Genomic DNA, 14,449 nt, shown 5'->3' on the forward strand with positions numbered 1-14,449 from the left:
GGCAGCCTGGAGCAGCTGACCGATGGAGATAAGATTGTATCAAATGATTCAAGTACCATGCGTACATGCTATTACTGACTATCCTCACTTTTACTGCCAGGGAGGTTGAAAACAAAATCCTCTGATCCATCCTGAACATTTTTTTTACAGGTCAGTAGCTTGTTAAAAGAAAAAGGTTATTTCATCACGTTTTGCACTATCTGCCCTGAGAGAGAAATATTATCAGTAAATCAAGGAGCGGGACACAGTTTGGCTGTGAATATGCAGGGGAGTATAAAGTTCACACAGTTGTTAGAAACAAGTAAAAATTATTGAAATAGCTAAATATTCAGCCTCACTCTGCTTCCAACAAGCAACACATTCCTTGGCTTATTCATTCTTTGCATGTGTGAAAATGAGTTTGTGCCAAATCTCCCTGCCGATGCCAGATAAGGTGATTCATGAAGGAAGGAGAAAATGCTTCTTTCGCTTAGTTCAGTGCTGACAGATTTATGTTACACTTGACCTTTGAACTGTCCTCAGGTCTTCCACTATTGAAGTATGACTTTTTAATTTGACTTTGTAGTCTGATGTAACCACATTCAACACATGGTCGCTCAGCTGTATGTCCTTATGTCGTCTGTTCTGTCATGGGGATGTTATTGAGAAATTGTTACTTTACTGTTCATGGCTTCTAAAGACAAACAGAACATATCCTGGCATATGTGGAAAAGGATTATCAATATAAACACTATAGAAGCGGTCACATTTCTTCTCCTCCACTTTGCATGCAAACCACAGTGTCTGATTTAGTAATTCAATGGACCACAGATAACTTGGACATGATTCATGCTTTATTTTGCAATTCACATTGACTTTGTTAAGCATCTTTCTGTTTTCCACACAACTGTCACAGAGAGAAATACAAAGCAGGTGAAGTCCATCTACAAGATAGCTGCCGGCAAACATCTGCAAAATAACTACTTATTTTGGCCTTGTTTTCGTTCCTTGTCCACATTAAATGAAATGTGATTTTCTTTTAAAGTGACACAGACAATGTACTTTTTTTTATTATAAATTTGAATATTTCTAATCGAGTGGAAAAAGAGCATGAAAATAATGGGCATACAGGGAAGTTTATTCAACAAAAAAATGTAGAAAAACTTTTACCCCAAAGATCCATTCATGAATAATATCTGATTTCACATTTGAGACTTGTCTGCTCTTCATTTTCGTACGCTGAGGATAACTCACAATGTGATTTTCACACATTGACAGTGAACAAACAAGAAATAAGGAAGTTGGATTCAAATGACCGTCTACATTCACATGCTTTTAACAGAGCAGGAGCAAAGACATGCCTAAGATGTAGAAAAGCATCAGTGGTTGTGGAAATACCTAAGGCACAGCACACTGTTTAAACGTGATTGTCTACATACAAGAAATAGTATCTGCCACTCATCCCTTTTTACACCTTCAAAGCCAACATTTTGTTTGGTATTTGGCCATTCTGTAAACATTTCTGTGCGCACTCTATTTTTCATGCCTTAGAAAACTGGAGACAGAAAACCACAGGCTTCACCCTTTCATCTCCTCCAGTCTGAGTGTTTCCAAATGTTGTAGTGTTCTCTGAGTGGAAATGATATTATCTGAACCGCACCTGTGTAGTAAAAGAGGAGCCTGCAGGCCAGAGGGGGATGTGCATATGTTTGCATTTCTCTGTGTATGTATGTCTTTCATTGTATATGTACACAAGCTGGGATTTTTCTGTGCATGTATGTTGTCTTTTTTTATTACTTAATCTACGTCTTTGAGCACGAAGGGTTCACCCTCCAGCAGTGGCAGATGGTGTTGAAGAGTCGACAGCGGCAGGAAGCACAGGGGTCGCAGCATGGCATGTGAGAGGAGCAGCTTTCCATCATACGGCCGCAGCGACGAGCAGGAGTCATGTGGTTTGACTTGTTTTTCTGAAACAATACCAACAGAGAGATTCATTTCAATTACGTGTAACATCAAACAGCAAAAAAGAAACATTTTGAAATCCACAGAAGCTCTATGACTTACATGTAGAAGATCATTAAACAAACATAAAGTACCGACCTTGAATCAGTATACACAACAGGTTAAACTTTGAGTAACTCAAAGTGAGTTTCACCCACAAACTTTTATTCAACCCTCAAATTCCCCCCGGTTCTAAAGAGCATTTTAATGTCCTTGAGGCTGCTGCATTGGCAGTGTTTATTGTCATTATGCTGTTCTGAGTGGAAATACATTAATGAGCACATTGCATGCAATCTACTCAGCATTTAACAGCAGACATTTAAAGTTAGCAACAACAAGGAGATATTTCCCTCAGGAGGAAAAAAAACAGAGAGGTAAAAATAATGTGGCCAGAAACAAAACTTAAAACCAATTTGTTGTTTGTTGCTTTTGGCAAGGCCAACTATCTACTAACAGCTTTTCAAGTGAAGCTATGTGAGGTGATATTATAATATTCTTATCTTCTTTGGCCTGCCTCCACTGACAAACAAACATCTACGCAAATTCAAATAGCATCTTTGAATTATTGTCACAATATAATTTGTTATTTTCTCAGTAACTGAGACAATGCCTCAGGAGTTATTTCTCTGGGATCATTCTCAGGTTAACAAGCTTGAATTCTATTTAAACGTCATACTGCTGTGTTTCAAGTGCAAATCAAATAAATGTAACAAACTGTTAATAGTTACCGCATCTTAACAGAACCAAAGAAAAAAAAGGAAATGAGTAGTTTCAATCTGAAGGAATATTAGGCCACTTTTCCTGGTAAAACAACATAATTGACAGCTTGATTTAATTCCTGGCTAGCTAGAATTACTGCTAGCAAGTTAACAGTGTGGGTTGAATGCTAATGCTAGCTGTTGTGAAATGAAATTGGAAATGTTAGCTAGCTAAAGAATTGGTTGAATTCTTATGTTAGCTGTATTTCAGCAGTATGTTACTATGTTTCAACAGCATTAAGCTTCTAAACCTGAGCACATGTTTAGAGAAAAACTGCTGCCGTGTGGATTGAGTGAATGTTGCTGAGAATTGGTGGTCTCCCCAGATTAAATCTTATGTGTAGCATCTTAAAAAATGACTCAGCATCCTAGAGGTTCTACAGATTAAAAAAAACAAAGCTCAAGGATAATTTGAATTAAAAAAAAATCTGTTTGCGAGCATGGAATCATGAAAAATCTGTTTGCGAGCATTGCAATGAAAATCGATTTCACTGAGGTTAATCTTTGTTAAATGGAAGGCTGCTGCCTCCCTTTTTAATACAATGGATTAAGGAGGTTCTGATGTGTCTGCAAATAGAAAAGTTAAGATTTACATTAACGGTTCACTTGGAAGGTATAACTGTACATGGAAGCCACTTCTTTAGAGCCAGCTGCTGGATAAAACTAGTGTATTATGGTAATTGTGATATTGTGAATTTCCCCTTTCAGGGATTAATAAAGTACATTCTATTCTATTTTATTTTATTTTATTTTATTTTATTTTATTTTATTTTATTTATTTATTTATTTTATTTTTTATTTGTATTCTATTCTATTCTATTTCATTTTATTTTATTTTATTTATTTTTTATTTGTATTGTATTGTATTGTATTCTATAATAAATAAATATATATATATATATAAAATAAAATAAATAAATAAAATAAAATAGAATAGAAAAGAATAGAATAGAATAGAATAGAATAGAATAAAAATAATAAATAATTAAAAAAAATAATTAAAATAAAATAAAATAAAATAAATGTGTTTTAACTATTGACCTTGAACTGTGTGAAAAGGCAGACAGTATGATAATTATTACTCAGTGACCTTTTGACAAATTGAATAAAAAGAGAAAACACTGAGTCAGTTTTTGGGTTAAATTAACCAATTTAGACACATTAATGCTCAGACGTTAATTGTTGTGGGTTTTAACATTTGAATACAACTTTGATCCAAACATTTTCCAATTAAACATTCACAAGCAAACATAATAGAGAGGTTAGTAAACATACTGTGGAATGAAGTGATTTACAAAGGCAGTTTCAGAAGAAGTCAGGAAAACTTACAGGAATGTGAATTTCCTGTGGTTGAGAAATCTTTCGTCTTGCAAATAGTCTTCTGGGCTTCACTTGGCTCCCAACTAGAGTAGGAAAAAAGGAGTTATTGTTTACCCTCAACACACAGTAAAATACCTCTGTAAATAATTATTATTACACGACCTCTGTACATTTTTAGTGAATGTCAGTTCAGTTTCCCTGCCAAGGAAAACCTCACCACACACTCGAGACCTGTAATCTTGACATGCATGAAGGGAAACAACAATACAGTTTCTGTTTTTTCCAAGATCAACACTTGATTGGAAACAGGGTTTGGAAGTGGTAAAACTGTTTGTCAATGCTTGATATGATAGATGGAGCTGATGGAGCTGATGGTCCGAGCTGATCCTGACCTTTCTCATGTCATGAGCCAAATTCTGTGGATGGAACCACCTGAGGGCCATATTAACCATTTACCACGTAGTCTCCCCTGGCAGCCACTTCAGTGTTCACTTCCTTTAAACCAGTTTACTCCATCTGTAGCTCCAAGAATACGCTACACAACAGTAAAACTACTCAGTAGAATCTCAAGGTAAGTGAATGGAGTCATGAATAAAATATATATATTTTTAATTTTCAAACATAAAAACTATTCCTACATGTTTAAATACTATTATTCTGCTTTAGAGATGTGCATCACCAGTGCCCATTATGCTCATCTTAACAATGTTTTTTTTATTCACTATAGGGTCAAGAGTTTTCTCTAAACAGGGCTGAAGGAAAAGACAATCAATTCTTGCACTCTAATTATTTTGAGTGTTTCCACAGGGGGCTAAACAGTGGTGCAAAGAGGTTCCTGTTGGACAGGGCCTATTCTGTGTTAAGTCAACATGTTGCACAATGCGTGCACTATTTGAACAGCACTGGCTGTCCACAGTCAATGCTCACTTGGTTGATTGACGACTTAAAGTTGGATTGATGGTCCCACTGGTACAATAAGTCCTCCTCCCCAGTGGCATGCTTATGTTTCCTGAGCTGTTTTTTCAAAACCTGTTGCCAATTTTTCTTGAACCAACCACTTTATTTATTTTTAGTAAGGCATACATTTAAAGCAACTTAAGATCCTTTTGATCACCTCGGGACAGAATAAACTCACACTAGATAAGGGAGCTGGCACCCCTCTGAGAGAAGCAAGTGATTTAGAAGCTTTACTTTAATTTTGTTATTTTCTATGGAAAGGTTTGCAACACCATGATTGCCAGCTCTGTTAAGAAACACAGCTCTTACAGGACTATGTGCATCAGATTAGCCAATTATGGGAGGAACAGTGAGAGGAAACATGACAGATGCAAACACAAGAGTCAATGAGCTGTCACAACAGTGAGTATCGGCTTCAAAAACAACTCACAGGATGTTTACGGCACTGACCGGAGGGATGTTTGACATTTTAATGGTATGTCTAATGTGTGCTTTCAAAGAGGATAGGGCTTCACTGCAGCTCCAAATGAAGTCACCAGCGCAAGATGCCATTTAACGTTGCGGTACGTGTTTTGATTTAACTGCTGTACAAGAGGGGAACCTGGTTTGCACCATCAGTCTTCATACACATTTAATGCTCAGCATCCACAAGATAGAGAAAATAAGGGTTCAGTACAAGGACTAGGAAAGTAGATTTCAGCATGAGGACTTTATAGCCCTAAATACAGAAGAAAATAGGTCCTCCAACCATGCAGAGGTTCCTATCATGTTATTAGGTAGATTGACCCTGAACAGCCTCTACCGAGTAGGGAGCAGGAGAGGAAAAAGAATGTCAATCCTTATGTAACTACTGGCAAAGAGTGTTAAACGCTTAATCAGAGATTCATGGTGGAAACAGTTGTAGAAATTATGTTTTCATTTTTGTTTTGGATCCCCCCTTCATTTCTAATCTCTGTGTAATTTATCAGGATGGAGGATTCAGCTTGGAGAGGAAGTGTTCAGAATGTGAGATTACTTTTCTGTTGGAAAAGCTGCCATGTGAGAAAATAGGAATACAGTTTTATGGATTAAATTATGCAACGTTACTTACATTAGTATGAGTTATTACTTGGTATTTGAAACCGTCAGGCTGCTCCACGGTCTAATGATTGGTTAAAACCGAGTGAGGGTGAAGTATGCTGCGGGCTGTGTGGGTGCCGGTAACTTGTTACTTTCAGGGGAGTGTCCACACTTTTAGAGTATGAGATTATGTGAGCATGAAGTATGTGTGCACACAAAAACAAATGTATATTTACTCTGTCTCATACCTTTATATTGGCAACTAACATCAAAGAGCCATACTGATGTTATACTTGTGTATAATTGTTTAACTTGAAAATTAAGACAACAGAAAGGCACCTTATAAATCTTTTAAAGCAAACTCTTTAAGGACGCAAGAAGTAGACTCTTCCCGAAGTCACAATTTACCTCCAACAGAAAATGTGCAACCATAAATCGAAAGCTACTGACAGCATGTTGCATCACAGCCCAATTAGTTTACTTCAACACAAGTCCTGCCTCTGACAAGGCAATTTTCCAATCATAGTTAAGGATTATAGGGTGGCCTGTTTTCCAGTGGGGTCATACCAGCCCATGGTTACTTTAGCAAACACATTTTTAGACACAGATATTACATTTACACCGCTTAAAGTTTTTATTATTAGTATATTGTTATTATTGTTAGTATGTTTTGGCCTTTATTGTATAGAGAGACAGGAAATGTGGGGAGTAGAGAGCAGGTGAAGACATGCAGGAAATGGTCGACTGGCCGGGAATCGAACCGGCGACCCCTGCAATGAGGGCTGCAGCCTCTGTATGTGGGGCGCTTAGACCACTAGTCCATCAGCGCCCCACTGTTACATCGCTTAGTGAGTTGAGAGAATAAGTGCTAATAGGCCATGACACACTCGTTGTATTCCTTCATCGCATTTATTGATGCAAAGGGAGAAAATAAAGGGGCTAAGGATGTAGACTTGCGGTTCTCCGTTGTTGTAGGCACCCTGTCTGTGGGCTACTATTGAAGAATTTGTGTGTCAAATGGATGAGAAATATTTGCCTGATTCTAGGTTTGGTGCCCGGGGTTGGGGAAGGCAGGGAGTGATGTTCTTTTTCCCTCACTAAATTAATCCGCTATGACAAATCTTAACCTGTACACAAGGACATCATGTACCAACACATTAGCTTTGGAGCCCGTTGGTATGTTATCAGAAACATACGGAGCTCGTTCATTATTCAAAGGTTTTGGATGCACTATATTCTTTACTGACAGAAAAAAATATCTACGCTTGTCACTGTCAAGAGTAATCAAAATTATCTGGCATTCGCTTACCCTCTGTTGGCTTCAGACAACACCCTCACCCCTGTTTTGACAGCCTGGGTGCAGTGAAAGTTCACCATTGTGATAAATCAAAAGTCCTCCTTCTTGGCTCTGACCTGCTCTGCCTCATGGCTGATAGATGATGCACCTTCTCTTAATATCAAGCACAACACTTTGGTGTTAATCTTTGACCAGATGTTTAGACTTCAACCATATTACTGTTGAAAATACTCCTGTTTCTCTCAGTGTTTGGTGCAGTCCTGTCCTTATCAAAATGCTATGATGATGACGTTTCTAAAAGTAGTATGGGAGGTATAGTGCCTTCAATTATCAGGCCCCTCTCTTTAAACCAGTCAGAGTCCAGGGGTCAGACACTCTACTTTTAAGGATAGGCTTAAATCTTTCAGTTTTGATAGAGGATAGAGTGAGGGCTGGCTCACGCTTGCCTTTCATCCGTGGCTAGTCGTGCTGCTATAGGCTTAAGCTTTTTTCGAAAACGCCTACTATACTAGCAGTACATACTGATTTGGCCAAAATTCAGTATGTAGTAAGTTGTATGTAGTATGTAGTATGTGAACAAGGGCAAAATCTGCAGTATGCCAGAAGTCCCCGGATGTCTGCTGATTCTGGAAAATTTCACAGTATGCATCGGACCAGTCTGCCTCGCCTTACTGTTTCCCATAATGCACAGCGCTCATTTAGCTTTTTCTTTTCTCTTCGTTTTTTGATGGGGGGAACTCAGTTTTTAAGGTTCTGTGAAAATTATTAAATTCCTTATAAACCACTTCCTAACTTTTTAAATCATAAATGATGCTAAAGAAGCAGTTTTGCTATCAGCTTGGCCATTGTTTACTTCCGCTTTCTGAAACCAGAAATCCAGTGACGTCTGGCCCAGCGTACTGCAACACAGATCGAACAGAACAGTCATACTACATACTAAATTCAAACACAGCATAGTAGGTAGTATGTAGCAGGCTGTTTTTAAAACAGCCTGGAGAGAGATTGGTCTTAAATTATCACATATACTATTATTTTCTCCATAGTTTCCATATTGACATTTTAAAAGCTTCCCATTGATATTTAACAGACAGTTAAATTGGCTCCCTGCCTGGATGTGTTCTGTAAACCTGCCCTCTTTTTATTTAAAGTATCTTTAAAAGCTCAACTCAGGAAACCAAGCCCTGCTTATTCCAAGTAATTTAATGGATTAAAGTGATAAAAAACGGTTTTTCAATCAAAAAAGGATTATGATGTTGGATACTACGATCTTGGATTATATTTGGATACAACCCCCAGGTTAATTTGCTCAAAACGTCTGAGTGGAATTGGGATAACCTTAATCCAAAAAATAAAGATTATCCTGATCCTCGCAGAAGACTGAATCCAGGCTAAATTACAGAAATACCAAAAGATTCCTTCAAAATCTTTTAAGTGGTCTGAGGGATACAGCATTTTGCTTTTTGCTGTTGAATTGCTCCCATGGCATGGTAGGTGAGGTAGACATTAGGGTTATAAATAAATTATGGATTTTATGAGATGTTTCTCCAAATAGCCGTTAATGTCAAACAAGAAATATTTGATTTAAAGTCACAGTCGGGGTCTTTCATTTTCTGAGCTTTTTGGTACCCCCTGTGGACAAAGTTTTTAAAAACCAGTCTCAGAGGTTAATTCAGGGGCACAGCCAGGTATCTTGAGCACCTATACAAGATATCACACCCCACCACCACCACAGGCAAGAACAACCATGTGTATACAGTAGCTGTAACCAAGCCTGAAGAACCCATTCAGAAAAGCTTATCCTTTCCAGCAACAACTCTCTTGTAGTCATGGACTTCCTTTACCATAACTGACAATGGTCTGTCAAAAAACAATACTGTGCAGAAAGCAAGGCAGTAAACTGATCTAGACTAGCCTGAAGCTGTATCTGTTGGGACTGGCACCAGGCAGGGAAACTCATTTACTATGAATGGGCTGCTTAAAGACTGACTCCATGTAATGTAGGCTGAAAGAGGAGAAACTGTATACAGTCTTGATACAGTTTTATGTAGAGAAAGAAAATCAGTCATTTTGAGTGAGCAGGGTCTCTTATGCACTTTGGACAAAGCTAAAAGTTGAACTTTTACCACACATGGACAACATTGACATTACTTTGTGGAAATTTACTATTTCCCTTTGTTTTCTTTCTCCTGTCATTGTTGTTGTTTTACGAGGATGTAAAAAAAAAATGGGAAATCATTTTCAGAAATCAATAAATTATAAAAGGTAAATTACGTAGTATTGGAAAAGATATGTGAAATGTTAATTTTTGTTATTAAACAAATAACAGACAACAAACAAGCTTCAATGCACAAACTAACAGAAGACAAAGGCAAAGTCTGATGCTGAGAAGGTTCTTTTATACAGATGATTTTTATTCATTTGGTTGAAATTTAAAACTTGCACCTCATACTGCAAATATCAACCGTCTTCCATTGAAGACAATAAAAAAAACCCTCTTGATAGGTAATAAAACCAGAACAGAACCATAGTTCACCCAAATTAAAACTGTCACAAACCCAGCTGTGATCATTGTGTGTAGAGGAAACAGCCTCAAATGATCCCTAACATGAGTCCCTTTGTGCTGATTAATGGTTCAAACTATCATAGATAATCATATCATGAAAAAACAACTTGTTACTGTTCAGAATCTCAGCATAAGCACATTCAAAATCAAACCAAGAACAACAGGTTACATTAATGACCCACCAAGCAAAAACAGAGGAGAGATTAATGCATGAGCTCAAGTCAACAAACCCTAACCTGTGGTTGTCTTAATTACTGTGCTTCCCAGTTGAAAACAGGGATCCCTCTGACATAGAAACTTTCAAAAGTGCTGAATCTACTGGAGCAGTGGTTAGGGAGTTCAATGCAGAGGGTTATATCTTTATTTAAGTTTACGCAAAGGCAGCATAAATCAAAATCTTCTCTCTGATGATGTAAATGTTCATGACCCCGAAACCCAAGAGATGCAGCCATTTACTAATAATATAATCGATATTCGATAAATATATAACTTTCAACTTCAATATTAAATACATTGAAAGGACACTCCTCTTTCACCTACAGATAATTTAAAACAATACGAAACATGTACATAAACTTGTTGCTTTAAAGTTGAATCATCCAGTTCCCAAATATCAGTCTTTCTAAGTCACTAAGACCGGTTCTGACCAGAACTCGAGCAAGAGATCCCTTCCATATTAGCTTCTCTGCACCTATTAAATGTAGAATACAAATGAAATCAGTGTCTTTGCTGACACAGCTGTTAGTTTATCTTATATAAAGACAAGTGCGCAAGAGCGCACTCGCAAAAATTGACTACAAAACGACATAAAGGTGTCCCAGTGTTTGATTTTACATTGTGCTGCAGTGTGCAAAAGCATAAGAGGGATGGCATGGGAAACACAATGTGAGCTTCACACACCCACACACACACACACACACACAAACACACACACATGCACAAGCAACTTGGTCCCAGCATCACACCTCTGTGACATCTGTAGTGCAGATGAGATATTACAAGGGTGTGCATTTCCTAACTTGAACTGGTAATTTAACTCATAGTGCCCTATCAACCCCTTAGAACTTTGTGTCCCTAGAATACAGGCCTGCTCGGTGGATGAAGTTTCTAAAAGTAGTATGGGAGGTATAGCACCTTCAATTATCAGGCCCCTCTCTTCAAACCAGTCAGAGTCCAGGGGTCAGACACTGCAATTGGTTTCTGAGGGTCATCCAAGCTTTGTGTTATGAAAACCGTCATTTCACCAAGTTTAGTGACTTCTTCTTCTACAATATTTGACTTGAGGGTGTGATGGCTAATCTGTAATATTCACTAAAACATAGGTGTCTTGTCTCAGCCAGAGGGGTATACTACTAAGCCAGTTCAACATATCCCAGATATATTTTCTTGATCCGGCTTCATTGAACCTAACAAAGGAGATCGTGCTAATGTGTCACATGAAGATGGTTTTCAACATGTTGAGTCAATCCAGAATTACCCTGAGCGCGTTCACATGAACGTGGCGGAGAAGGCAACATGTGATCAATCACAGACACGGACAGTCTGTACATTAACATATTTTCCAAACACTGCACTGATATTAGAAAAATATGAAGAAAAAATAAACACATCACCCAGACTAAGATCAACACGGATAATTTTGAAATATGAAAGAAGAAAGAAGAACTGAGAGGTAAGACACAAACTGTTTGAATGAACAAATTATGTCTTATTTCTCATCATTTAGTGCAGATAGATCTGATTATAACAACTTTGTTTGTTCCCTGACAGTGATCTCTCTCTGTGATTGAATCTTGTGTCGTGTGTGACAGTTTTAGACTTAATATTTCACCTGCAGCCCTGACGATATCAAACTGAGCGCTGTGGAGAAATAAAAATCAGAGCACGATTCAAAGTGATAAGCACACGCAGATTTATATTTAATACATTATCCTAGAACAACTTAATCTGACTAGTTTATTTAGATTCTGTTTAAGTTTGATGTCAGGAAAGAAAATCAATAACTGTCATCAGTATTTTATATATAAAATCATACAGGTAGACAAAGTGTCCTGACGATCTCTCCCCCCCCCCCCTCACGATCAGCCCACAGAGCTCTGTGATCGAGACAGCTGATTGGTCAGTGGGTGGAGTTTTCTACAAACTGATCTCTGATCCTGAACATAACCTGCTCCGGGGCAGCTCCACATTAAACACTGTTTTTAATTTAGCCGTGTCTGTTTCAAGGTTCCAGGGCAGATGACAACAAATGGAAATATTTAATTTATGACACCCTTGACTTCCTAGGAGGCTAAAACCATATGTTGTTGTTGTTTTATGTTTGTACTTGGTATTAGCTCGCACAGTGTTTACAGGCATCATGTGACTGTTTGTAATACTGTCCCATTCACACATATGCAAAGTGACAGTTCTCAGGGAGCGTAAATGGTAGACACACACGCAAACACACACAATCTTCAAAAGTGTGTTAGAGGAAATCAATGTTCAAAAAGTTAGCATAGCACACTCCGCTGTTTATGAAAGCTTTTGGACCAAAGGTTAAAACACATTTATTGTGTAATGCCTTATTAGTGTTTCCCCTTATAAATAGACAATCTGGCTCATGTACAAGACCTAATGCTCAATTCTCATGTATAGATTTTATGCTACTCTGCTTGACACAGTTGTAACATAAAAATGCACTTCAATGCAGAAAATAAAATAGTTAATACTTTAAATTTGAGGGCAGGAGACCACAAGACATCACACCAACTTCTCACAGGGCTATAGTATGGACCCTGCATACTACTTTACCCATTCATAGAAAACTCGCCTCTTGTGTTTGATTTACTGACATGGTTTGAGATTTTTTTTTCACACATTTATAAGCAATTGAAGATTAGATAGGCTTGTGTCCTATCAGTTTTAACAGAAATAATCAAAGATATAAACTTATTTAAGATTATCAAACTTCCACAGCAGGGCTGGATGTAAATCACTAAAGAACAATAGCAGGAGTTTTATGTCGTGTAAGGATTTCATATGAGACGCACAACAGGGGACATTTAAGATGAGAGGTTTATATGACCAGCGTTAGGGAGAGTTGTGTTAACTCCTGCTGTTTGTAAACCATTTTAGGTGACATAGATAGGCTGCAAAAAAGCTGGAAACAAGCATTTCCACATATTTTACAGTGTTAATTACTTGGATAAGATGAATGGGGTTCACATGAGTGGGAGATGTGAAAAGCAGGTTTGAAAAACCTTCCGGTAGAAGGTAATAAGTTATAGTTGCCACTCTTTTTTTCTGTTCTCTCATAATTAATCAAAAACTCAAAATTAAAATACAACAATTTCAACAGAAAGAATCATACACTGCTGAATTCTAAAATTTCATATAAAGCTGATTTATTCCTGACAAAAAACATTCTGATTCATAGATTTCATAAGAAACAACAATTTGAAGCACAAACTGTTAAACAAGAGGGTAACAGATCCTCTGTATCTCCTCCAATCAGATATAATATATAAGAATATAATTTAATGACTCTCTCTCTCTCTCTCTCTCTCTCTCTCTCTCTCTCTCTCTCTCTCTCATGTTTATCAAAGTCTTTATTTTGGGGGATTACAATTGGATACAGAAAAACTACATAAGTCTCCATGTGATTTTTATCATCTTGAATATGATGCCCTTACAACTTCTTAGAGGCCAAATTCAGAAAAAAATATTCTTGAATATCCTAATTAACACCTTAGACAAAATCTTGTATCCTCACCTGAGTCATTGCCAGGCTTCCTCGCATCCTTCTTCGTGATCTCTGCCCAGGAAAGCGTGAGGGAGAGCAGGAGGAGGCACAACAAGTGTTTGTTGTTCGTCATGGTGATGATGATGAGGGTGATGATGATAACTGTTGGAGACACGGTGAAAAATCAGGCATTAAATAAGTCCCAGATTATCAGGTGTCATGGAAACCTGAGATACGTGACTCACGCACTTCTCCTCTTGTTGTTGCTCCCTCGCTGTGATGGGGAACCTCTGCCTTCAAACACAACAGAGGTGACGCACGGCGAAGAGCGTGATGCGCCGCCCCCACGTGAAAGGCTCGACACACTGCAGGTTGATGAAGCTCAGTGAGACGCTCAACAGAATCCGCGCGCGTCAAAGGGAGGAAATGACTCGTGCCAACCTACATAATTAAGTCATGGTGACTTTAGAGATTTGGGGCCCAGGGGCTAATACTTTTCCTGCTTCATTCTCAGAGAAGTATTGGTAGACATGCTGTCTCTCTTTTCAATATATTCATTCTTAAATAAAGGTTTCGCATTACACAAAAAAAAAAAAAAAACACACAGAAAAACACACATAATGCTCCAACAGAAAACATTATCAAAACAAAACAAAACAAAACAAAAATTAAAAATAAAAATAAAATAAAAAATAGGTCACATTTTTCTTACAGTGTTAGTACAAGCAGCAATCACAACCTGATAAATGTATACATGTAGCATTTTAATGTGATACATTTGATACTCCTAT

The 14,449-nt window shown here is 37.7% G+C and overlaps 1 protein-coding gene across 2 annotated transcripts; it reads right to left on the reverse strand.

Annotated features, from left to right (window-relative positions):
- Positions 1–811: 811 nt before the first annotated feature.
- asip2b (agouti signaling protein, nonagouti homolog (mouse) 2b) lies at positions 812–14,097 on the reverse strand. 2 transcript variants are annotated; one of them, XM_034703345.1, is made up of 4 exons: positions 13,904–14,097; positions 13,689–13,820; positions 4,068–4,141; positions 812–1,946 (listed from the first exon to the last, which is right to left on the reverse strand). In XM_034703345.1, exons 2-4 carry the CDS (start codon positions 13,789–13,791, stop codon positions 1,782–1,784), a joined length of 342 nt encoding a protein of 113 aa, XP_034559236.1. In that variant the 5' UTR covers positions 13,792–13,820; positions 13,904–14,097; the 3' UTR covers positions 812–1,781. The 2 variants fall into 2 exon arrangements, with proteins under 2 accessions (XP_034559236.1, XP_034559235.1); XM_034703344.1 differs by having other exon boundaries at positions 13,908–14,081.
- Between the last annotated feature and the right edge of the window lie 352 nt (positions 14,098–14,449).

Source organism: Notolabrus celidotus, chromosome 15, assembly GCF_009762535.1.
Source record: "Notolabrus celidotus isolate fNotCel1 chromosome 15, fNotCel1.pri, whole genome shotgun sequence".
In the NCBI taxonomy this organism is placed as follows: domain Eukaryota; kingdom Metazoa; phylum Chordata; class Actinopteri; order Labriformes; family Labridae; genus Notolabrus; species Notolabrus celidotus.

Coding starts and splice junctions, on each gene's coding strand:
- asip2b (XM_034703345.1), bottom strand. CDS start 13,791: ATGACGAACAACAAACACTTGTTGTGCCTCCTCCTGCTCTCCCTCACG. Junction 4,142..13,688: donor GAAGCCTGGCAATGACTCAG/GTGAGGATACAA, acceptor TTCCTACTCTAG/TTGGGAGCCAAGTGAAGCCC. Junction 1,947..4,067: donor CACAGGAAATTCACATTCCT/GTAAGTTTTCCT, acceptor GTATTGTTTCAG/AAAAACAAGTCAAACCACAT.